Source organism: Sinohyriopsis cumingii, chromosome 16 (genome assembly GCF_028554795.1).
Source record: "Sinohyriopsis cumingii isolate HCF-2022 chromosome 16, ASM2855479v2, whole genome shotgun sequence".
Taxonomy (NCBI): Eukaryota; Metazoa; Mollusca; class Bivalvia; order Unionida; family Unionidae; genus Sinohyriopsis; species Sinohyriopsis cumingii.
In genome coordinates this window covers 2,976,615-3,003,088 of record NC_142976.1, presented here as the reverse complement: position 1 = coordinate 3,003,088, position 26,474 = coordinate 2,976,615, and the positions used below count along the sequence as shown (strand labels likewise).

General features: G+C 37.1%; 1 protein-coding gene across 2 annotated transcripts in view; it reads right to left on the bottom strand.

Annotated features, from left to right (window-relative positions):
• Positions 1-26,474, bottom strand: part of LOC149779831 (aurora kinase C-like) — a 43,807-nt gene that overhangs the window by 4,586 nt on the left and 12,747 nt on the right. For both annotated transcript variants that reach the window (XM_089936500.1, XM_089936501.1), the window contains exons 4-7: positions 16,126-16,205; positions 11,212-11,350; positions 10,267-10,415; positions 7,651-7,882 (exon numbers count right to left, since the gene is read on the bottom strand). In XM_089936500.1, the coding sequence (XP_089792626.1) occupies positions 7,651-7,882; positions 10,267-10,415; positions 11,212-11,350; positions 16,126-16,205 (600 nt within the window). The remainder of the gene's footprint in view (positions 1-7,650; positions 7,883-10,266; positions 10,416-11,211; positions 11,351-16,125; positions 16,206-26,474) is intronic.

Below are 26,474 nucleotides of genomic sequence, written 5' to 3'. Positions count from 1 at the left end.
CTTAGCTGTTATGCCTGATCCTCATCACCATACTGATGAGATTCCCATGACCAGTCTGGTGACTGTCTGCAAGAGGATCCCTCTTCATAAACAATTAAGAACAATTGTAGCTCTCACCTACTAGGAAGGCCTGATCTGTCACCTTGGGGTTATCTGCTCCAAGAGGATACTGCTCCTCCCTCATTGGGGCCCAATCTTTCTCACAGCCTGGTCATTTACTACCTAGGCAGGGACCCGGAACTTCAAGGGTCCTTTGGCCATTTATGTTTCTGAAGGATAATCCTATCCAAAAGGGCTAGATTATCCATTCTGAATCATAAGAGATCCAGAGAGAAACTGAGTATCAACATGAGGAGGAGGAAAGCCCTTTGCTATCCTTACATGTGTGATGACTGTTGGGGAGGTCCCAAACATTGTCATGCCAGTGACAGTAGAGTGGATACCCGTCGGCAACTTCTGCACAAAAGGCTGGTGGTATGGGTAGTATGCCACGGACATTGTTACGCCAGCATTTGCCCTGACTTTTTTTAAAAAGATATTTCTGGCAAACAAATGAAATGATCAATACAATATGAAAGGCGTGAGTACTTACAAGGCCATGTAATGTATTGAGGTATAAAGATGATGAGTGGTATGGAACCTGTAACCACATAATTGTAAGATTATGGTGCTGAATCCAAGTACGGTTTGGAGACTTTGCCAATGGAGTGTGTGTGATTTGGATTTTTAACATAGCTTTAACAATTTTTCAGTCCTATCGCTACAATGTCTACAGTGTGACAGTTTATAGTGATGTCTAACACTGGGGCATCATGCCACAGACATGTAGCATGATGTCCCATCCAGTCACATTATCCTGACACCAGGCTGACCAGTCCTAACACTAACCTCTTAATGCTGAGCACCAAGCAGGGCATCTGTTAGTACCATTTTTAAAGTCTTTGGTATGACTCGACCGGGAATCGAACCTACGACCTCCTGCATCCAAGGCGTGCCAATGAAGGGTTATAAAGACATGAAAGAGTTGTGTGAGACCTACAAATACCCAAATCTATATGCTATTCCAATGAAATGAAACACTGATCTACTATGGTGTGTGTGTGTGATTTGGATGTTCAATGCAGCTTTAACAATTTTTCAGTCATATTGCTATGTCTGCAGTGTGGCAGTTTATAGTGATGTCTAACACTGGGGCATCATGCCGCAAACATGTAGAAGATGCCTCACCCATTCACATTATCCTGACACCAGGCCAACCAGTCCTAACACTAACCTCTTAATGCTGAGCGCCAAGCGAGGTAGCTGTTAGTACCATTTTTGTAAGTCTTTGGTATGACTTGGCTAGGGATAGAACCTACGACCTCCCACATCCGAGGCAGATGCTCTAACCGCTAGGCCACTGGAGCATTCCTGATCTAGAATTGTTCTTCTAATGAAAGGAAACACACCAATCTTCAGCACAAGATAGGCTATATATGGCAGCATGTGTAACTGGAGGAAAAACTTCAGAAAAACCTGAAAAGATACTGGCAAAAGTCCTAAAATACTCACACTGGCAAAGCCTGACTTAAACCCATGTGGACAGAAGTCAGATGGCTGTAATCAGTAAATATGAATGCTTTACACCACTTGGCTACTCAGGCCCCCCTCACAGGAAACACACCAATCTAGTATTGCTCTTCAAATGAAAGGAAATACAACAATCTAACATTGCCCTTCAAATGAAAGAAAACACCAATCTAGTATTCTCTTCAAATGAAAGAAAACACCACTCTAGCATTGCTCATCAAATGAAAGAAAACACTAATCTAGTATTGCTCTTCTAATGAAGGGAAGCACTGGTAACACTAATTACATGCAAGTAATTTTTTTAAAAAAAAACAAAGAGTGAGCTAATAGACATTCGAATGCAGTAATTCTGACAAGAATGTTGGGAATTTACTACTGATATAGCCATACTAATGTAAGTATTGGAAAATATAAAACCCAGCAAGATCAATAAAATGAACTGAAGGTTTGTGACTACTATGAACGCACAAAAAAGCTGGTGTGTGAGCCCATTATGTCATACAACTCGACATAAATTATAAAAGCAGTAAATGATGCTAACTAACTTAAAAAAGGAATGTTTGATAAGGAGGTCTCTAAGATTCAGGTAAGTATGGGAGATGATACCTACACATGGGCTGGAATAAAACAATATCAAGTGTCAATGAAAATACATATCACCCACATGTCACAACAGAGCTGGTGTGTGTTGTCAAACTGGACACTACTGACACAGTAACAAAAATTGCCTGGAAAAACTTGAGGTTTTAAAATGTTATGTTTGGGGTTATATCTACAACTTTCTATGAAGGTTCATTCACGGAAGATGAATTCTTATTATCAAGATAAGAGTAATTCCATTCTAGAATAACTAGACAAAGCAGTATCAATAGATAATGTATTACTGATTTTAAACTATAATTTATACATAAATGAAATATCATTTAACATCTTGGTTTTAAACCTAACTGTATTTAAGTTCTATTAGATGTGGCTAAAAATGAGAGTACATATTACTGATAAGATTAATTTAATGGCACATCATCATAAAACTTGTAAATGATCTGGGAATGGATAAAAATGTCCTACCCCACAAAAACATAAAAGCTGCTAAGCCAGTCTTGTCATCTTTGGGGTGGGGGTAACATTATAACCTTCTAATTCTGAATCCTACACAAGCAACTGGTGATTTACATGAGAACAATCAATGCTTTGTACGTAATACCATAACACTAGCAAGTTATGGTCACTTCCACAGCTTTCAGCCAGTACCACTTTTTGACTATACTGTCTAAACACTAGGTGAATGAATGTTAATTGCCTGCCTGTACGAAGACATTATGACTGAACCGGGCACTGACTTTTCCCACGATGTTGACATTAGCCATAGCTAATGAGTAACAGGCTCCAGCATGTAACTCAAGGTGTATTAAAAATTAGAGAGTAAAATTCATTCAAAAAAGTGATACAATACTATCAATTTTGTTAAGAAAGCTATACACAAAAACTGACACTTATTGTAACAAAAGTGACTCCATTGTAACAGATATAAAACAAAAGTTGTGAGAAGGTCAATTAAACTTGCCCATTCATTATTATTTTTGTTAAATACGGAAGGTACATGCACAAAAAGTAATAAGTGTAACAAAAGTAGGTCACTGAGCAACTTTCGACTAAGCTGGTTTAGACTGATGTATGGAATATCCTGATCAAGTTCCTCAAACAAAACACAACATTTACAGTGGGGTTAAACAAGTCGTTTGTAAAAGAAAAGTAGCCAACTGTGACCAACTTCCAAATGGGCATTTAAAAATGTGCAAGTTACATTAACAAAACACACCTACACCTGTTTGAGAACACTCTTCTCCCCTACTTGCGACTCTTGTTGGGCACTGAAACTTTCCCTCCCTTAGGAAGGTCAAAGGATCTCTCCCAGAAGGTGACAGCATTAGCTTGTCTGCACATGATCCAAAAGGTGACACCATCAGCTTGTCTGCGAGTGATCCAGAACATGACAGCATCAGCTTGACTGAGTGATCCAGAATGTGAGATCAACAGCTTGTCTGCGAGTGATCCAGGTGACAGCATCAGCTTGTCTGCAAGTGATCCAGAAGGTGACAGGATCAGCTTGTCTGTGAGTGATCCAGAACATGACAGCATCAGCTTGACTGCAAGTGATCCAGAAGGTGACAGCATCAGCTTGTCTGCGAGTGATCCACAAGGTGACAGCATCAGCTTGTCTGCGAGTGATTCAGAAGGTGACTGCATCAGCTTGACTGTGAGTGATCCAGAAGGTGACAGCATCAGCTTGTCTGCGAGTGATCCAGAAGGTGACAGCATCAGCTTGACTGCAAGTGATCCAGAAGGTGACAGCATCAGCTTGACTGCAAGTGATCAATGTCTTTAGGCATTGTCTAAGCCATAAAAAACACTTGAGCCAGCAGAAGTGTTGACCTCCCTAAACTATAAGTGACCTATTCCCCTTCTGAGCTGAAGGGGAGAAAGTGGAACGCTTCTTCTGTCCTCTGTAAGTGCAGCAACCTTAGCAAAATCCCACAATATATATTCCCATACAACAAATAGGGTGAGGACCCCGAGTGGCCTAAAGCGATCACCGTTCCGGATCACTGCCATCTCATCTCTGTCTGCGTGAGTTTGAGTCTCAGGCTCGGCTAGCGTGGGTATGTGGGAAAGCCTGCCAGTAGCTTCTCGTGGGTCGGTGGTTCTTCCCTGGGTTTTCCAGGGTTCTTCCTCCACTAGTTATACTGGCCGCCATCATGTATAGCCTATCTTGTGCTGAAAAATGGCATTAAACCCTAGAATAATAACAACAACAATAGGGCAACCAACAGTAGATGATACACATGTGAGGTGAGTGTCCCATTGGGCCTTCTTATGACCATTACCCACAAACAACAAACAGGGCAGCCATCAGTACATGTACACACAGTACATGATAAACAGGTGGGGTGGGTGTCCCATTTCTTCTTATTACTTCATTTACCCAGACAACAAATTAGGCAACCATAAGTACATGTACACTTTGTACATGATAAAGAGGTAGGGCACATGTCCTATGGTGTCTTCTTATGACTATATTTACCCATACCTTTGCAAAAAGATTATACACTAAAAGAGAAATAAAAAATACAGACACTTGTCCCAACAAGGGGTGGAAATTTACTGAGACACCACTTCGCTAAGAAAGATACAAATATCCCATCAAAATTATCCAAAAGGAACATGTACACAAACAAGCAAGGACTGAGAAGAAAATGACTAATCCAACACCAAGAAAGATATGTTTGGCCAAAATGAAGCCCAAGGACAATTACAAAGGCAAATTTCATTAAGTTCCCGAAACACATGTATGAGCATGAGATAAAGTAAAAAGTGAAAGATAATCAACACAATGAATATGACTATGACAAAAAACTGGGATTGTGTTCATTTCTTTCTCCAACTACTAACTGGAGGAAGGTATATTTAGCATGGACTGGAGGACTTTCTATCCTGGGAAAGGATCACATAGCAGTAGTAAAGCAGGTACTGTATTACTTCCATCAAAATATCTTCTGTCTTCGAAAATTGTTTATCCATGGTACTCTGCAATTTCCACGGGTGAAAGTTGGGAAAAACCGCCATACTGCAAAGTAGGCCACGGGTCAAGGGGTTTGCCTATTCAGTATCCATAAGCATTGATTATTTTTCCTTACTACAGACCTGCCAACCCTGTCGAGTTCATTTTTGTAAGACAGTTGATTTTTTCCCCCAAGTTTGACCAGTTTTCAGTAAGGTGCAACAAAATATCATAAACTGCTATTGTAAAGCTGGAAAACATAACTAAAAGTTCGGTATTCGGAACGTGCAGTGACGATTCCATTTCACATGACAATGGCAATCATATTTTCTACCACAAGTCATACTCAAACTGGCATGTGATGTTCAATAAACATGATTGTGTCTCTTCCAGCTTTTATTCACAAGAATCTGAATATTCCTTTTTATTTTTCATGTGTTGATTATTAACACTTTTCAAGAGGCGTATTTTCTCTTTTGTCTTAAACCTGCATTGCTTGCTAGATGTCATTTTCACAAAAATTCTATGATCAACATTTTGATCATGCAGATGCTTTGCATGAACAAATAGGTGCAGCTTAACGCGTCTGATGTGCTGCTGTAAAGTTAGTTTGGCTCCCTGACCAAATTCACTACTTCTAATATGAAAACCGGATCCAAAATCAAACACGGATGAACAAATTTTCTGGATTTTTTTGGCAATTATCATTTTCCCATAGTTTTTGTTTTTATGCCACAAGTCCATATTTTAAGGGTAATTTTCATAAGACTTAGGTGGCGCTATACAGTTTCGCATTTTGCATAGGGTTAGGTATTTAAAGAAAAAGAATGTCCCCGGCTTTCCTCACTGGTTATACTGGCTATTTAAAAAAGAACTTGTATATGTTAGGTATAATGCAAAGAACCTTTAATTCCCTTTATTTTGGTGTATGATTGATGGGTGTACTATGGGTTATAGAGTATACAGCTTGGCCTTACTTCAAATGTGCACCTTTCAAAAAAGTGCTAGCTCTACTTGGTCATTTTCACTTCCTGAACTTCAGAGGTAAATTGTATAAAAAAGAGCCGATAACTTTTTTTACATTTTATATATTTGGTAATTCATTCATTGAACTTTCAGAAGCTGGTATTGTCTAGTCTGGCAAAATTCATTTTCCCTATTTTAATAGCTGCTATGTATAGTGTATTTTAGACTAATTCAGACTGATTTTTTAACACAAGGGAGCAGTCATTTTAGTTAGCAGTATGCTTAAATCATGTAAAATTTCCAAAAGTACAATATCCAAAAGAAATATCATCCGCATTACATTAATGTAGCATAGAGGTATGCAAACATTCTCTCCACTGTGCATGTTTTAAATGTGAACTACTTCACCTTACATACGTCACTCTCTCAAAAGTACATATTATCTGGTGAGCGCCACCTTATGGCAAAATTGTAAGAGTTGGAAGATCAACATTTTGATCATGCAGATGCTTCGCATAAACAAATAGGTGCAGCTTAAAGTGTCTGATGTGCTGCTGTAAAGTTAGTCTGGCTCCCTGACCAATTTCACTACTTTTAATATGAAAACCAGATCCAAATCAAACACGGATGAACAAATTTTCCGATTTTTTTTGGCAATTATCATTTTTCCATAGTTTTTGTCTTTATGTCACAAGTCCATATTTTAAGGGTAATTTTCGTAAGACTTACTGCAAAATCATAAGAGTTGGCAGGTCTGCTGCTAAACGCTTTCCAACCACTTTACCTCCACCCCAAAAAAGACCTTAATGGACTTGCATGATTTGGAAGATTGACCTGTGGGGACATTCAAAAGACAGAATTTCCCATCATATGACAGATTACTTGATTACTTTCACCCAAGAAATTTCCAGAAAGGTCCATTACTCTTGGGCTAGACAAATTATGAGAACTGTCTACCTTCAAGGAACTGAGCTTCAAAAACTAATGGATGTAATTTCCCTTCAAATTTGCATATATAAATCCTAGAAAATAACATTAAAACGACTTGTCCAGGGGGAAAAAAATGCCTGCATTTGCCAACAAAATATTTCTTTTTATGCTTCTTTTATGAAAAATAAGCATTTCTTTTGTCAGATTATTGAGTACTAAAGATCTTGTGTACACTGTCACAATCAATAAGCAATACTGCCTAGCAATATTAAATGATATGCTTTGATTTATCACAGTGTCTTCACAATCTCCCAAAATAGTATGTCATCCATAAAATCTGACCAAGATGAAAGACAACAAAGTTATTTTGCAGAAACCATTTTTCTTACTGTGGTCTTCATGACCTTTATCTCTAACATTTTCAGCCCAAAATCAAGTCTTCTTTCTTGCAGCAAATCCAATCTGTGTGCAATATGGTCAAACTAAATAGTGAAGAACTCAAGTAATAAAACTGACAGATGGATGTACAAAACATCATACGATGTGCCATTTTGTATACTAGTATTCAAGAACACAAATATGTGATTCATATGGTATACTAATATTCCAAGAACATAATCACTAACCTGAGATATTATATCTCTTGCTTTCTCTGAAATATAGGATGGAAAAGTGAACTCCACTTTGGCAATTTTCCTGTAAGTTTCTGCCTGGCTTTCATTTTCAAATGGTGGCTTTCCAACCAGAAACTCGTAACATAAAACACCTAAACTCCATAGATCCACTTTCTCATCATGGTGACGTCCCTCGATCATTTCTGGGGGTAGGTAGTCGAGAGTTCCACAGAGTGTTGTTCGTCTGAAATATATATTTTGATGCACATCGGTTATTATGGAAGTTTTTTCATTTAATGCATCTTCTAGTTCATGTCAATAATGTTTTGATTCATTAAGACTCAATGCATAGGAAATCTGACAAATGAACAACTCATAAAATAATGCAAATCACGATACATATAAGAGAAAGAAATTGCCAAAACATCACGATCTTTCTATCTTTTCTTGTAAACATAGAATTATTTCTATCTAGGGTACAAATAAACAGCAAACATATCCACATAATGTTAAACCAGATATGACAGTATATCACTATGAGTATGACCTGCTCTTGAAGATTATGCACCAATCTAGCATATGGAAATGTCCACTAGCTTTTGTCATAAAGATATCTACACTGCTTGCAAACTCTAAATTTGCTGCATTATAAGGAAGTATCCGATCCAAATATATATCATGATCAGTGTCCATGCTAGGGGGTAATTCAGATGAAATACTTGCCCCTGATTCTGTCATCTTGTCTAAACAGCCCCCTCCTTCCCTCCGATTCAGTCATCTTGTCTAAACAGCGCCCCCCCCCCCCATTTCACTTTCTCTTGCATTAATCTCACATCTCCCACATGCCCTATTACTTAATTACAATGCATTGAATAATCAAGGTAAATGTTGACTTTCGAATAAATTTTCCTTCAAAGAGGAAATGGAAAGTTACAAAAAGTTTATGATCTGTAGTTAGTACTGATGATCATAAATAGCAGAAATTATATCGCTATTTAGAGAATTTCTGCCAAAACATCACCCATGATCCTTGAAAACAATTAGTGAAAAACTGTATAGCCCAGACATATGCATACAGGGACTTAGACAATGTACCCAGATCCAGTACTAAACAAATTTATAATTTTATAAAGTAGTTCAACTTAGAAATGAAAAGCGGACTTCTAATATGTAAACTAATTTCTGACTAACCTATTTTCAAACTTGCTGGTTGATGTTATAGATCAACTGTGGTGAAGCAAACTAAGATTTATTATTGTTTTAAATAAAGTTTTAGGTTCCCCCCAACTCCATCTGCATGTTTCCAGTTTGCTTACTGACCGTTTTTCATTTCCAACCCTAGCACTTTTTTCCCCTATGGTAAAAAAACACAACCCACCCACATACCCCAAGTTTAAAACCTGTGCAACAGGAAGCATGTATATTTAATTTGTTGGCCTAATATCATTTCACCAGTATTTTAATCAGCTAATATTATAATTAAAACATAAGTTTCAAGTGACTATTCTGAACATGATATATTTTCAACTTTTCAAGCTCACTTCAGATTTTGTTGCCAAATTCACTGCTTTCTGGGTGGAGAGAAAAGCCATTATGCGCAAATATGAGAGTTCAGCATGGACTGCAGTTATATGCATCATTTTGTGTACTAATTATAGTGGTCCACTTGTTAATATTGTCAAGGAGGCAACACAAATTTAAAGATGTTGTTTTTCAGCACACGATAATGGTGGAGGAAGAACCCGGGAAAACCCCAGAAAGAACCACCGACCCACGAGACGCTACTGGCAAGCTTTCTCACATACCCACACTAGCCGAATCTGAGAATCAAACCCATGCAGACAGAGGTGAGATGGCAGTGATCTGTAACAAAGAGCACTTTAGACCACTCATCCACTCGTGGCCCCTAAATTTAAAGTTGTAACATTGCTAACTATACTAAATCAACTACTGACATTTTACTTTTTGCTATGACAGTTAACTGAATACAGTTATAGGCTACAAAGAATCCACTTATGTTTGTCATGGCAACTGGTAGATGGGAAAAAATGAGTGACTGTTTCATAATTTTTGTAAAAAGTTTCTTCAGTGGCCAAAAATAAACCCCAGTCCAACTATAAATAACCCCAATTCCAATGGGAAATGGTACATAATCATACAGAATTCCTAACATCACCAATCATACTCCTGAAAATTTCAAACTCAATCGATCCATTTTTTCTTCTTTTCAGTATTATAAGCCTTGGCTAAATCAAAAAGTAAAAGAAATAAAAAAAGGGTCCTGCTTCAAATAAAAATTATGGTCAAGTGATCTATATAAGACAAACAGGAAATCTGTTAAAACTCCATGGCCTGAAGCTATATAAACTGCCAAGATATTTAAGGTGGACTTTTGGTAGAGTAAACCAGCACTGTCATGCTGATTATCACAAATGACATAAGCCAAAAGCCAAACAGTCAAATATGGATATAACGGCTCAGTCTTGTTAAAACTTTCATGATAACTGATGGAATACTGTGTTTTTTGTTTTGTTGATGAGAATTATTCAATTGCAATTAAAATTTTCTTTAAGTGAAGACATTTCCAGTGCTTAATTTGTTTAAATTATATAATGAAGCCAAATTTACCTTGAGGATGGAGCATGAACAGACCAACCAAAATCAGCAATTTTCAAATCTCCAGTTAGACCCAGAAGTAGATTTTCTGGTTTTATATCACGATGAATCACTTTCTTTGAGTGACAGTACTGCAATGCATTGGCTAACTGCAAGATGTACTGAAAGACAACAACAAATAAATCAGAAAATTATTTAGAAAGGAAAGCCAAAAGATAAGGTAAACTAGAGCTGCATCAACAGTACTACATTGACAGGAAGGTACCCTGTGATATAGCATCAAAAATGCCAACCACTAGAGAGGTATACATATAACTGCTACTAATATAAGTAGTGAGAAAAGCATAATCTGAGCATAAAAAGTGTAATCTATATAGTACATGCCATAATTACAGAACACTATGAAAAATGTATTTATTTTAGCTACTAACCTGGATCTTCTTACAAATGGTCAAAATCCATGTGGATTAGTGATTTGGATTTTTAACGTAGCTTTAACAATTTTTCAGTCCTATCGTTATGATGTCTGCAATGTGGCCGTTTATAGTGATGTCTAGCACTGGCGCATAATACCGCAGACATGTAGCATGATGTCCCACCCAGTCACATTATCCTGACACCAGGCCGACCAGTCCTAACACTAACCGCTGTTAGTACCATTTTTGTAAGTCTTTGGTATGACTTGGCCGGGGATCGAACCCACGACCTCCCGCATCCGAGGCAGACGCTCTAACCACTAGGCCACTGGAGCGGTTGACTGGAAAATGGAGAACTAAAGGTAACAGATAGATGTAAAGAAGAACATCATAACTTAATATACTTGGCATTAAGATAAACATAAAAAAAACAAAAAAAGATTATTACATTTGGCTATCTGCTTACGTAGGTATAAAAATACAATATATTTCATATATATCCAATGACTGTAATGTGTACAAATATAAATAGGGCAAGTACCTTTGCGGCTCGCTTCTCATCAAATCTCTTGCATTTCTGAAGTTCCTTGTACAATTCTCCTCTGGGGGCATACTCCAAGATCAGATATACCCTGGTCTTGTCATGAAAGTAACCAAACAATCTCAAAATATTGGAATGTCTGAAAAACAAAAGTTCAAAATAAAATTAAACAAAAGGAGGAAAGAAACTAAATCAAAGTTGATCCAAAAAGATGCAATACAAAATGGCAAATGTAACAATTATAGCTCGAATTACACTTCAAGTCTGAGTGGTCTAAAGTGCTCTCCGTTAAGGATCACTGCCATCTCACCTCTGTTTGGATTCGAGTCTCAGATTCGGCTAATGTGGGTATGTGAGAAAGCTTGCCAGTAGCTTCTCGTGGGTTGGTGGTTCTTTCCAGGGTTTTCCCCTGGTTCTTCCTCCACCATTAATACTGGCCGCCATGTATAGCCACCTATCGTGTGCTGAAAAATGGCATTAAACCCTACAACAACACTTTAAGTATCAAAATGATGACAAATCTTGCCAATAATATGAAATGTCCAGCTGACAGGAAAGCAAGGCATACTGAAGCTGTCAGGAAAACAAGGCAAAGTGAATCTGTCAGGAAAACAAGGCATACTGAAGCTGTCAGGAAAACAAGGCAAAGTGAATCTGTCAGGAAAACAAGGCATACTGAAGCTGTCAGGAAAATAAGGCATACTGAAGCTGCCAGGAAAACAAAGCATACTGAAGCTGCAGAAATCCACAGATGCTCCTCCTTGCATAGCAATTTTAATATACATCTTGTGAAATTAGTTGTTTAGATCACAAACATTAACAAAACTATAAATGAGGGGTAAAACTAATTTTAAATATTTAAAACTTTTATATTTTTATATCCTTTCCTGGCATTAGTTCCCTGTCCAAGGACATTATTTACTTCTCAAATTGCTAAATAGATGTATAGAATAAAAAAAACAATAACACGACAGAGATTTGGACAGAGACTACAAGGACAATAGAGTGGATGGAAGACTGGAATTAGGCAATAATTGCAGCCAAGTATTACATAGTTAAAATTAGTTTTACTATTCAAAATGATACACTTTAATAGCAGTAATACACTACATGCTGAATTAGCCTGCCTGTGGAAGATTTATGGCCTACAATAACCTGTCAAGGTGAACTAGCCATTATGGTCAGTAGAGTGCTCTACTGCAAGCTGGAGGACGGCTTAGGAGTTTGTTTATTTGATATAATTCTACCCAATGCATTCAGTCTGGTGCAACACTGATCAAAGGTTAATCAAGAAGTGAGATTGCCTAAAGGCAGCTTTCATGAATAATCCAAAATAAGAATGTTTCATAACGACCCAAGATGTACCAATAGCCCTGACATCATGGGCTTCGATTTTCAAAATTGAAAGATCGCCCTTGGTGATAAAATGGTGAGCTCTTCCAATAGTCTGAACAGTCCACCTCAAAATGGAGGCTGGTGAAATAAGTGGTACCAGCAAAACGGAGAAAAATAAAGTTTCATCGCTTTCTATTATCTTTTGATTTAGACAAACTGAAATGTAAAGCTCTAAATGAGCAAACGGGTCAATCTTGATCATCCCCAACAAAGATAAAACCAAGATTTTAACAAGAACTGGAGATACACCAATGAAAGCTGATTTCTGGCCAGAAACCCAGGTCGGCAGAGAAGAGAGACCAAATCATAGTTACTACTGAACCATAAACATTTTTTTTTCCCCCCACTAATATGACATAAACTGCCAATGTCTGTGAGGGATGAAAAATTGTTTTCAAGGTAAGATTCTCAAAGGAAACTTCACTCGAAAGTATGAACACACTAGAGGTCTTTGGAGTTTAAAGTACCATGTCAAATCTATAAGATGTGGAGCTGATAGAGAACTTGAAAAGGGCCACTCTGTAGTCCGTGGATCCTACAACTGCAGTTAAATGGAAGCAGATTGGATGAATGCAATTTCTATTGCAACAATTACAGAATATTCTCCACTTGGCATCATAAACCCTGGAAATCAATTTGGTCCTGGCAGATAGATCATTCAATATGAACCAGGTATGATGGCGGAGAATTTGAGTGTTGTGCAAGACAGAGTTCATAAGCTGTTGGTAAAAACTATTCCAGACTGGTATGCAACTTTTTCCAGACCCATCTGGCTCATGTATTTGATGTCTATGTCATTGTAAATGAGCATGTGGTATTGCTAAGTATCCTTTCATCGCAGGAGCTGACATGTTCCAAGTGTCAGTTATCCCTTCCCCATAGTGGAAGCAGGCAACTTTTTTCCCTAAACACCTCTTTTCTGGCGTTGTTGTTGTGGGGTTTAACGCCATTTTTCAGCACATGATAGGCTATGCATGGTGGCCAGTATTAATGGTGGAGGAAGAACCCGGGAAAACCCCGGGAAGAACCACCGACCCACGAGAAGCTACTGGCAAGCTTTCTCACATACCCACATTGGCTGAATCCTAGACTCGAACCCACGCAGACAGAGATGAGACGGCAGTGATCCATAACAGAGAGCGCTTTAGACCACTTGGCCACTCGGGGCCCCTACCTCTTTTCTGGAATCTGGCAACTTCCCTAAACTGGGAAGTGCTGTTGACCCCTCATGGAAACAAAGGATGTTTTCCTGAGAGGAGGAAGAGAGCCACTTTTTCCTGGCCTTATAGACCTAGAAACTAATCACCAAGTCCAAAATTTTGTCAACCATAGACAACAACTGGGAGGCACCCATCCATGTGATGGACAGCAAAACAGAATACGAAATTCAGAAATATACACCATGTATTCTGACTTGCAGGCACTAAGGACAAACTCAGACATGTGAGGTGACTTACAACCACTGGGATGCCTAATAAATGGAAAGTTTCCCACTATTCTCAATCAGTCACAGAACTGTGAATTACAGCTGGAGACAAATTCACCTGTGTTGTCACCTCTTGTACTAATAGTCTCATCTGCAACTCCTTCAATGCCTTTTGACAATGTGGGTCTGGGAACTCTGCAACCCTTTGTTATTTCACAAGCTGACCCAATGTAATGGTCATCACCACCATTGTTTGCATCACTGAATGGGAGATGGTAACCACTGTAACATTCCCATCTTATGCTAGGCAGTGATAAACATTTAGATGTAAGCTCAGCAGGGTGCAATCCATGACTCTAGACTTGCTCTTCAGACGTTTTCTAGGTATCATGGACCATATTCATACTGACCATGATGCACAAACACTGCATGTTGTACCTAATGGCATATCTAATGCATGTCCTCCATTGTATTTAATGAATTTTACTGCCATAGTCCAACCACTTTCCTGATAATAACAAATACAATGTTTTGGATGAAGGAAAAAAAAATCTTCAAATATTCAAATAATCAATGCTTATCAATAAAAATACAGACGGTGTGCACAAAAACAACTAACAATTGATAAATATGATACAATATTGGAACACATGGTCAAAAAAAGAAAGAAAAATTGCACAACCTGGACCTACCCATCCTAAGAAAACCTTCTCAGTAAGTTGGACCAATTTTCAGTAAGAACTAACAAAAAACTATGTAGTCAGAAGAGTGATTTGGAGACTGAGACACAATATGCTTAGGTAAACCAAAAAGTTTAATCACTTCCAACAGTTTCACAAGCTGCATTTCCAAACCCTATGGAGCTCGATATCTTCTTGTTACCTCATAACATTTTTCTTCTTCAACTTCATGTGGCAATGACAATCATCTCTCCTGCCATGTGAAATACTGAAATCAGCACACAATTACCAATAAACATGACTGTTCCCCTTTCTATTATTTTGCCTCAAGAATCTAAACATCTGATCTAAAGTGCTCACCTTTATCGATCACTGCCATCTAACATGTCCCTGTGGATTCAAGTCTTGGGCTTGACTAATATGTATATGTGAGAAAGCTTTTAGCTGCTTCACATGAACTGGTGTTTCAAAAAACTTTTTTCCCCAGGTTCTGCCACCATGTTATATGAGCTACCAAATATAGCCCATCTTGCACTGAGAAATGGTGTTGAACTCCAAAACAAAAACCAAATGTTCCTTTTTATTCTTCTATACTGACTACTGAAACTTTGGAAGTGGTTTACTTTTCCCTTTCATCTCGGACAAGTTTTGCATGTTGGATGCCATAATTGGAAATTCTATAAACTACAGCTGGGACATGCAGATACTGACAAAATATGTGTAGTATAAAGTGCTTGAGGTACTGTTGTAAATTTAATCTGGTTCCCTGACCAACTCCACTGAACCTAATATTAAACCTAATATTAAACTTGGATCCAAAGCAAACACAAACAACCCAGTATCTGGATTTTACTGCATATTTATGTAATCTTAGCTTTAATTCCATAGGTCTTTATTTTAAGGGTCATTTTTGTTATTCTTACAGTCAAATCTTAAGGGTTGGGAGGTCTGACAACTGCAAAAAAATTCTCATAATTATCAAGAAACTGAAAAGAGGCCCTGGGTGGCTGAGTGATCAAAGGCACTTGCCTTTACTGATCACTGACATCTCACCTCTATCACTGAAAGCTTGCCAGAAGCTTCCTGTAAAATGGTGGGTCTTCCCAGAGTTCTGCCAGGTCTTCCTTCATCAAATATGTTGGCAGCCATGTTTAGCCTATCATCTGCCAAAAAATGTCATTAAACACGTAACAACAAATTCTAAGATGCTAATATGAATGTATACAGTGGAGAAACATCTACTGCATTGAAGCGACACATGACTATTGTCAAAAAAAGTTTGAACATAGGAGTCTAGAACTCAAGTCCAGTACTCGTGTGTATAGACCAGATTTGGAAAATGGACATCCACAACCAGAAACTTAAAGGATGCTTGAAGCAGGGGATTCTAACTACTAATTATACCATCCTCACCGTAGATGGGACTGAATTTCAATTTCTCTCCTCAGCTGGTGTTCAACTCCTGCCTTCTGCAGCTGTGATTTGAAAAGTACCTGAGGAAATAGAAGAATTTTTTTAAAAAAACAATAAGAGTATAAATATAGGCACATCATATGTCTACCCAATGTTTAAAAACAGTTCTCTATGTAAGTGTACATGGTTGACTTACGAGATTAATCACCCAGGTGTCTCCATGACTTAGATCTCTACAGCTGAACTTACTTTGCAGAAAGCTTTATGTTCTTATCAGACTTATCCTGACGATGACCACTGACCTTAAGACAACAGGATATATAGGTTTCTGTATTACCCTAAATATCCAAACTATGCTCTCAGGTTTGAATGCATTTTGTGAAATCATTGTACTTACAGCCATTTATACAGAACATTATCAAATGCACCATCAATTTGTCTTCATTACCGAGTAGTTTTCTAAAACACATGCTTTACATTTTATTAAGAATCCTAAGTTTGTGTTTTGTGAGGTTCAAAAATAACTCAAATTTAAAACCAAGAGCCCCTTGAAGGACTTATGCTCAATAGACTAAAAAAATGTCTAGAATTCAAGATAAGACCATTTCTTCTTTTTAAATGCCGAGTGTTGCAACTATCTCTGATATTCTTAAGCATAGACAAGATTTTCAAATTTGATACTGTGGTGGCAATGAGATGTCAGACTGACTGGCAAAAACCCTAAGTTAATATGACTTTCAGTTCAGAAGGAATAGCAATAACAAGATTTTCAAGATGGCTGCCTTGGTTGTAATACCGAACATAGACTGGCAACATTTTCATTAGGACAAACTACATATAAGAAGTCTTTAAGTGAAAACCCCATGTTGATATGGCCATACATTTAAGAGGAAAAGCAATAAGATTTTTAAGATGGCTGCTGTTGTGGTCATACTGGATGTTTAAGCAGCATCAATTTCATTTAAGACCGTCAATACTACACTATATCAAGATCGCAATATAAAACTAAAACACTACATATATGCAGAAATATATCTGCATTTCTATTTATTATGGTATTCATAAACTTCATTTGTTCTTGTGGTTATTTATCAAGACATGATACTGTGGCAGACTTGAACTTCCTTAACTGCTTGATCACAAATTTGTTTTCTAAACAGCCCAGACTTCTTGCCTGCTGGTTGATCTTGGTGACTAAAATTGCTGACAAATTTTCTGCAGCTAAGGAGGTCCTAAAGTCTGTCTTATTTTTCCTCACTAGAGAAAATAATCTTTCGCTGTCACTGTTGCTGTGAGGAATGCACAGGAGCTGCAGCACTTTTGGTTCTTCAACAGGAAAATTTGGAAGCGATTTTCGAGTCCAGGAACATTTATCGGAACAAATGTTTTTAACATGGTCTCCAGCTGATAAAGGCACAGGTGCTTGACACGAGCTTGATGTTAAGAAAAAATAATCTAAAGGAAACAATCATACTGAGTGACAAAAATACCTTAGATTACCCCCATGACCTGTTCTGACATAGGACCCTCTCTATCATAATATATAAGAGAGAAGGTAGGGAACTTCCAAATACTTCGTTCCAACCAGGACTCTCTATTTCCTTCTGCTATTTTTGTTTTTAAAGGCACATGACCATACTATATGGCTTGTTTTACTCCTGAGATATTTAGCTCTTGTCACCGGTTTTCACATGTGAACGTACTTGTCTCAGAGTAAAAATTCGCGAAAATCGCACATTTCGGAGACCATAACTTCAGTTTGGTACAACACAGAAAGTCAATGATGGCTTGATGGATAGAAAAATATCTCAGGAGTAAAACAAGCCATATAATATGGACAGGTCATGGGGGTAAGCTAAGATAATTTTGTCATTCACTGTGATTTTTTAGATTATTGTTTTTTTTCCTCTCAACATCAAGCTCGTGTCTAGCACCTGTGGATAAAGGTAGATTTTGTTCAACAAGAAAACTCACAAATAATGCTTCAGCATTGGTAGCTTGCAGGTCTTCCGCTGATGGCTTAAAATATTCCAGAGCTGAAATCTGCAAAATCTTAATTTTCCGAACTGCTACATGTTTTTTGCAACTGATGTGCTTCCTCACATCGTCTCTGCCACCATGCCCAATACTAAAATTTGTGGTACAATGTGTGCAAAAAGCATGATGTATATCAATGTTTAATGACAGAATGCACTGCCAATTTTTGATATATTCCAAATTAAACTTCACTTTTTCAGCAATACACTTCTTTTTCCTTGGTGAAGACATTCTCAAGATCTTACATGCAATGCCAAATGGTAACTCAAATCAGTATTGGTGACCCATGTGCGAAGCAAAATTCCGGTTAGGCCCCAGTTTCTCTCAAAAGCATTTGAAAACTACTCTTATACATATAGATTAAAATAGGCTAAAATGCTTGCTATCGGGCCAACTGTACTAATCGGCTGTAGTTCTACTAATATCGCGGCCAGCAGTACCGTACCGTTTCAGCAACTGCCAATATCACGACTAGCACTTAACGGGAAATCGGTTATTTTATTAAAGATTTAAAATAATTGAAAATTGGAGAATTTTTGGCTTGCGGCGTTAGTCCGTGAATCGCTGAAAAAGTCATGAAATTCACGCCAAATTCGTGAGGGTTGGCAGCTATGTCGAAGGAGTAGTGACAAAAAATGAATGGACAGAACAGACCAGCCCTTAAGCTTACCTGATCTATGACATGGAGAGCTAAAAATTTCAAAAGTTTTAAACCAGAAAGGACCCAATTCAATGAAAACTTGAGATTGACAAAGAAAGGTGTATGGTAAATGCTTTCACTATCCCAGCATCTTTAACAGACTATATTTTAACAAAACAAAACCTACTCTATCACAAGGAGTGTATCAGACAAAATCATAAACCAAAACAATAAAAATGTTTTAAACCGAGGTAGTAAATCTCATTTACAAAACCTTCACTTGATATGGGTGGCTTTTAGTGGCAAGCTAATTGTTTCATTTACTTATGACCTACAAACATGATCATGCTAATTTAAAATAATTTTGAGAGGAATTTCAGCTTCTAATAACAATTCTTTCCTCTGATCCAGAATGAGGCAAGAAACACCATAAGTTCCATCAATATATCATGCCTGTTGGGGTAAAATATGTCAGGAGAACTAAACTTGCACTCTTGGGTTAACATTTAACAAAGTTATTTGTGTAGAGAATTTTTTTGTCACTTTACTCTACTTTCCCTTGAGGCAGTTCTGATGATGCAAAGAACACTAAAATGATATAATGACTAAAACTATCAGTTGTGACAGTAAAACAAAATCTCGACATTAATAACCTGACTAGATAATGACATTGGAACCAGAGTATGGCATAAACTCTGCTGTACTTGGTAAACATGAGCTAGATACAGAGCTATGAATAATTCTACACGATGCTATGCTTCATCATAATGTCAATGGAGCTTTCAAAAACAATCCTGATGGACAAGTGATACACATGTCTCTATTATGCTTTGCACCCCCTCAACAATTCTGCTTGTACTCGCTATGTAATAATGCTGGCTGCTTCCAATGCCTGTTACATAGACCTGCATAGTTCACGTAACTGCTTTACAAAAGGATCAATTAAGTGACTTAACTATTTGATCCAATTTTTTCCCCAGTCTGTTTAAAACAATCTATAGCCAGAAAGCACAAGAAAAACAGGTTTGAAAGTCTGTCTTCCAGACTTGTAAAACCCCTATAATTCAACAATTTACATGCCAACCATAACACTATATACTTTATTGTGCATCAGCACATATCTGACCTTTTATAACAAAATATGCATAAACCAGACCTCAACTCTTTAACTATCAGTGCTGCTTTAGTGACCATCTGCTCTACCTAGCTAAAGACATTACTGCAGTTGGTTTGAGGTCCAACTACAGAGCCTGATGCTGCTACTGTGAAATAAAACATTTTTGCTTATTATCTGAGCATATAAGCCAATTTTTAAATATATTTTTTCCCTTATAACTGGCTGATTATACAGTCAAACCCGGTTACCTCGATTACACCAGGGTGGGTGGTAAAAAAATCGTCAACATAACCAGGTCCCGAGATACCAGGGTTTAGCTGACAAATCTGCTGCAGAACAATGATTATGCACCTGCTGTACTAAAAATGAAGAGTTTGTTTCTAAAAACAAATGGCATTTTTAAATTATAATAAATATAATAAGTCAGTTATGCCTGGTTGCAGAAAAAGAAGATTGGGGTCTTTTTACAACACTTAAATTACTGCAACAAAGTAAGTGATTTAAAATTGTTTTTATTTCCCTATGAATAGCCTCACCCCTTTGGTAGCCTCAGCAAAATAATGATTTTCCCATGCTGCCCAAAAATTTAGGCCAATTTAAGTACATGTACATGTAGGACTTTACTTTTTTTGGAAGTATTTTCTTTTGTTGGAGTTGACTAGCAGCAAAATGTTTAACTGACCAATACTGTGTGTGAAAATCAATCATTTTTGTTGATTGTCAGAGGTTCCTTTACACCAGTACATGCTGGTTTTTACCCATAAAATTTGCCTCCATATCGGAAAAAGATGAGGCTGTCGGTATTCATGTATCGACAAACTGTAAAATGTGCTTCAAGTCTTTAAAGTTAACTGTCTCAACATCAAATTCTGTATGAAGCCAACTTATTCCATTCAAACAGTTAGAAGCCAACTTATTCCATTCATACAGTTGTAGTCCCATATGCATCCTGACTTTGATCACTGACTGTTGGCCAAAACACAGCACCAGAAGGAAAGTCGGCTAATCTCTTTTGATGGATTGCAAGACTTTGATATTTAAGATAAAACCAATACAAATAATGTTGTTGTTGCACGGTTTAACACCATTTTTCTGCACACGATAGGCTATACATGGCGGCCAGTATTAATGGTGGAGGAAGAACCCGGAAAACCCCTGGAAAGAACCACCGACCCACGAGAAGCTACTAGCAAGCTTTCTCACATACCCACATTAGCCGAATCTGAGACTCGAACCCATGCAGACAGAGGTGAGATGGCAGTGATCCATAATGGAGAGCGCTCTAGACCACTCGGCCACTCGGGGCCCCCAATACAAATGAAAGCACTCCTCTTTCTGTTTCATATACATTAATCCTATCAGTCACTTTCTGCTTCATTCCGTGTTTTGAAGAACATATGATCATGGCACAGAGATCAACAATTTCATTTAAAAAAATACTGGATGCTACTGATTTCTCTTAACAATACCACTGGTGTTTTTATTTACTCATGTTCAAAATAAATTAATAACCAAGTGTTGGGAGGGGGCCAGCTAAGTTTGTAATTTTGCAGGTTTCTATTTATTGATTATTGTGAGTCACATGATCTAGCCATGCTGAAGTTCAAGACTTACACTAATACCAAGCATGGAAACACTTTAACTATTACCAAATTCGTTTTAAATATATTTTGTAAACAAGTTAGGTATTTTTTAAAACTACATTTAATGATGTTAACCTGATAATTTTCTGAGTTACAGATAAAATCAAATGTGCGATGCTGTGTGGGTTGAACTATGTTGTCATGGTGTTGACATGTGATAATGTCTATTTTGAATGCAGCTTATGTTAAGGTCAGAAATGCATTGATTCAATTTCCTTACTCAAAAGCACTGTTTACAAGATATATTTCTTGACTCTATGCAAGAGATAAACCATGCATTGATGAGATTGGTTGATTAGCATTTGTTGTTGTAGTTGTAGAGTTTAACGCCATTTTTCAGCACACGATAGGCTATACATGGCAGCCAGTATTACTGGCGGAGGAAGAACCCGGGAAAACCCGGAAAGAACCACCGACCGACGAGAAGCTACTGGCAAGCTTTCTCACATACCCACATCAGCCGAATCTGAGACTCAAACCCACATAGACAGAAGTAAGATGGCAGTGATCCATAATGGAAAGCGCTTTAGACCACTCGGCCACTCGGGGCCCCGATTAGCATTTGTACCAGTAATAGTGAAAATGCCAGACCATTTCTGGTAAAAAAACATTTTGTTTTTTTACAAGAAATGGTCTGGCATTTCCACTATTACTGATTAGCATTTGTACCAGTAATAGTGGAAATGCCAGACCATTTCTTGTAAAAGAAATTTCTGAGATGGACATTAAAAGTTGCATTTCATCAAATTAAAAAAGTTACTTCAAACTTAAAAGTATGCCACATATAATGGGGTTATCAACTTAACAGGGGTAGAGTTAAGCGAAAAAAAATTAGCCTAACAAAGAAGGCTTTTCTCGGGACCAGACGAAAACACTCGACATACATGGGTTCGAAAGATAACTGGGTTTGACAATATACAAAAAACCACACATAAAAAAGCTTCAACTACCTTTTATCTGAGTGATTCTTTCATCCCACTAACTCCAAAAAGATAAAAAAATAAAATCTATGAACTGAACACAAAACACACTATTTGTGGCATTAATGACAAGTCGGTAATTACTGTATGCAAAATTATGTCAGATTTGTATAATTATGATTTAACACAATTTTAATTAGTGTGTGTGTGTGATTTGGATTTTTAACGTAGCTTTAACAATTTTTCAGTCATATTGCTACGATGTCGGCAGTGTTACAGTTATGTCTAGCACTGGGGCTTCATGCTGCAGACATGTAGTTTGATGTCCCACCCAGTCAGATTATCCTGACACCAGGCTGACCAGTCCTAACACTAACCTCTTAATGCTGAGCGCCAAGCAAGGCAGCTGTTAGTAACCTTTTTGTAAGTCTTTGGCATGACTCATCCAGGGATCGAACCCACGACCTCCCACTTCTGAGGTGGACATTCTAACCACTAGGCCACCGGAGCGGCCCAAATTTTAATTGGTCATTATATTCTACTAGTTCTTAAGTTGCAGTTGGTCTTATTTGTAACAGCAGTTATGTATTACAAAAAGATGAACACCACAATGCTTGCACATTATAGACATCTCATGCAGCCTTTTCTGTTTTAAACAGTCTTCTTTTCATCAAGTCTGCTATATAGTTGTTGGTTTCAGCCACAATTCTTTCATTTAATGCCAGTTGAAAATATTTAACAAAATCTTTTATTCTCATTCTCACTCAAAATGAAAGTAGGACCATTGCTTTCAGTGAACTCAGCGACTTTCAGAAAATGTGACTCTCTTATCAACACTGCATCATTGTCATTATCTGATCCTATCAATTTCCGGAGAAAGATGATAACTCAATGTTACTGCCAACCCTTCCTAAATCAATATCACCAATCCTGCCCTCTAAAAATTACAATTCAGAATTGTTAAAGAAAGCCATTATTTTTATTGTCAATAACTCCATGTATTAACTATCACATGGTACAAAGTTCCAATTTTTAGTAGTCTTATTTGGTACATGACATCTTTCACAGCAATAACATCATTTGCTAACTCTATTTTGATTCATCTGATGTCTTTTTACTGCCCATTATTGGCAAATATAATCATTTGTAACATAACATGTTTAACTCCTGAGATAATTTTATATCCATCACTAAGGCCTAGGGCACACTACCAGCAAAGGAATACATGGCTATGGTTAGCAGTGCTCATTTACAAGTGGATTTATCAGTCAGTGCAGAGCAAGGCACAAGTATGCAGCGGCTATACACATCAGTGGAAGTTAAAGAGTTAATTAAAAAGCAATTTATCTAACTTTCATTATTATCCTCTGAGAACCTGATCAAATAAAGCTTCATATTGTTGAACTTATCAAAAATGCCCATAAATTTAAGTATATTTTGTGGTAGTAAGCCTGCTTAATGCTAATTAGAGTGGAATAAAATATTACTGTGTGAAAATCATTTTTACAAATAAATAAATCTGAGGGAAACCCAGTGAAGTATGAAAGAAGTATAATGCCAGAACTGAAGCAACAACTGGAACTAAAAATTTAAACATTTTCCAATACAACGAATACTTAGATATGTCAATGTTTACATCTTTCAGAGGTCACGCTACCAGGCGAAGTGGGTGACTAAGTCTAAAAAATGTAAACTTTGCCTTCTTCTGTAAGGAAAGCGAAAACGACTTAACCCTGTGATTATTTTTATTAAGAGGTACAGTGACTGACTTTACTTTTTGAGATTCTGCCTAACTTTAGCCAGGTTAGTTCTAGCCTTGCATTGGAGTGAAATGTATTCATCAAGCCATCAGTAGCTAGGCCTAGTTTTGATATCAATTATGCTGACAAACAAGCTCTTGCACATAGACAGACCCAGTGACATACATGTGGTCATTATAAGAGTACATCAAATGAACAACTTTAGTTTTCATTACTGTGTTGTTTTCAAGTGAAGTCGAATAAGTAGTGCACATGACCTTGTAATCAAGATACATTGAGACTTAGACAAATGCTGTTTGCAATAAACGGCAAATTAACGAAGATTGTAATGAGATTCAGATTAGTGCTAAAGTTGCTAGAACTGATAGTTGAGATGGAACAATAGCTAAGTGTAAGAAAGTGTGTAATGCCTAGCTTAGTGCTTGGAATAAGACCTTTCCTTGGCCTGACATAATTCAGTCTCACATTAATGGACAAACAAGAGCTATATGTCAGTAGTGCAAAGAATTTAGAAAATTCAACAACTGTAACCACTGGTTCTTCTCATCTGGAAATTTTGCCACTTCAGGTATGCCCAATATGCTTCTAGGAGGGGATTGTTGGTGGGACTATTTTTTCCATAATAGGAGTCCTGGACTCGTAGTTTTAAAATCCTAGAGAGACCTCTGATGTTTTATCCGCAACAAAGAAATCAAGACGAACAGTATGATATGAAGACGTGTGCATTTGCCCTCATGTACATGGTACAGGGGTTGTTTCAAACATGTTTAGAAATCTTTAAAAAAGTACCATCATTGTGAACTTTCAGAAAGTATTTTTTTTTAAATTAAGGGTAGTTGATTAAACGTTTTTACTAACTTGCAATTACAATAATGTAATCTGGGTACTGTGAAAATTTCATTATAATGTAGTTTCTATTATTCTCTTTTAAAGTAATATGGCCAATATAACTCAGAAAATATTATACTTCAAAATAAAGTATTGTGCAACCCTGCTATAACGCGATCGTGGCATGGCTCCCGAAATGTTGTATTTTCATTCGCACATGAAAAAATATTGTTCGAAGTACAGGAAATAGTGTATAAAAAATTTATTATCATTATGGGGAAGAGATTGCGTATGATATGATCGTGGCATGGTTACCAAAATTTTAAATACATGTACGTGTATTTTTCTCATATGCGGAAAAAACTTTTTTTAAAATACGAGAAATAGTGTGCAAAAATGCTTATTATCATTTTGGGAAAGAGTTCACTTTGATTTCGAATCTAATACAACCATGGAATAGCTTCTGAAATTAAATAATATCACCAGGTTCTTGAAGTGTTATGCCAAAATAAACATTATCGGAAATGTTATTTATTACTGGTCCATGAGTAAAGCCAGTAAGTTGTCTTTGTGATTATCTTCAATTAATTCTGTATACAATCATTACTCAAACAATAGTCAACATGTGTTTCTTCTTTAACTGCATACACAACCAAGCAGCAGACAATGCGGTGGTTGATAAAAGATTCTCAGTTTAATAAACATCAAAAAAACAAAAGCCGCCAACATGGTTGCTGGGCTTGGCGGTGTTATTAGACGCAATTAGCTGATCAATAAATAATGTCCACTTTATTAGCTGGAAATTGAAAGGGTATGAAGTTGTACATGCGTTCTGCTTAAATTTTTTTATTATAAAAGTGACTTGTGACCATTGCAGGCCTACTGCACTTAGTTCTCTGGTTTCACATGGGTATGGTGTTTGTTTACGAACTCATTATTAACTTCCTATTTCTTTTAATAAAAATATTTTACCATTATGGTAAAGCAAGTTCTCAAACGCAAGTCGTTCTCTGCACTTTGTGCAATGATTAATATAGTAGTTTTTACATGTTTCTTTCGATATTCACAAAATCTGAAGTAAAGGTTATATGCATGCTGAAAGCATGTATTGATTGTTAGTTATTCTTGCTGTAGCCATTCAAATGAATAGGCGTACAAGTGTTAATTATTGGAAATTTGCAATGGATAAATGTACAGGAAACGCATATGATAAAATTCTAGCAGTATGAAATTTGTACAGACACCGGTCATAGACCCTGGAACGTAATGAACCGTACACCTGCTGTCTTTCTTAACCTAATTTTGCCGTTAAATTTCCCCATTGAATTCAGACACACAATGATGTGTGACAAAATTATTGAACAGTTTAAATATCTATGCAATTTTTGCAATAGAATTACATAT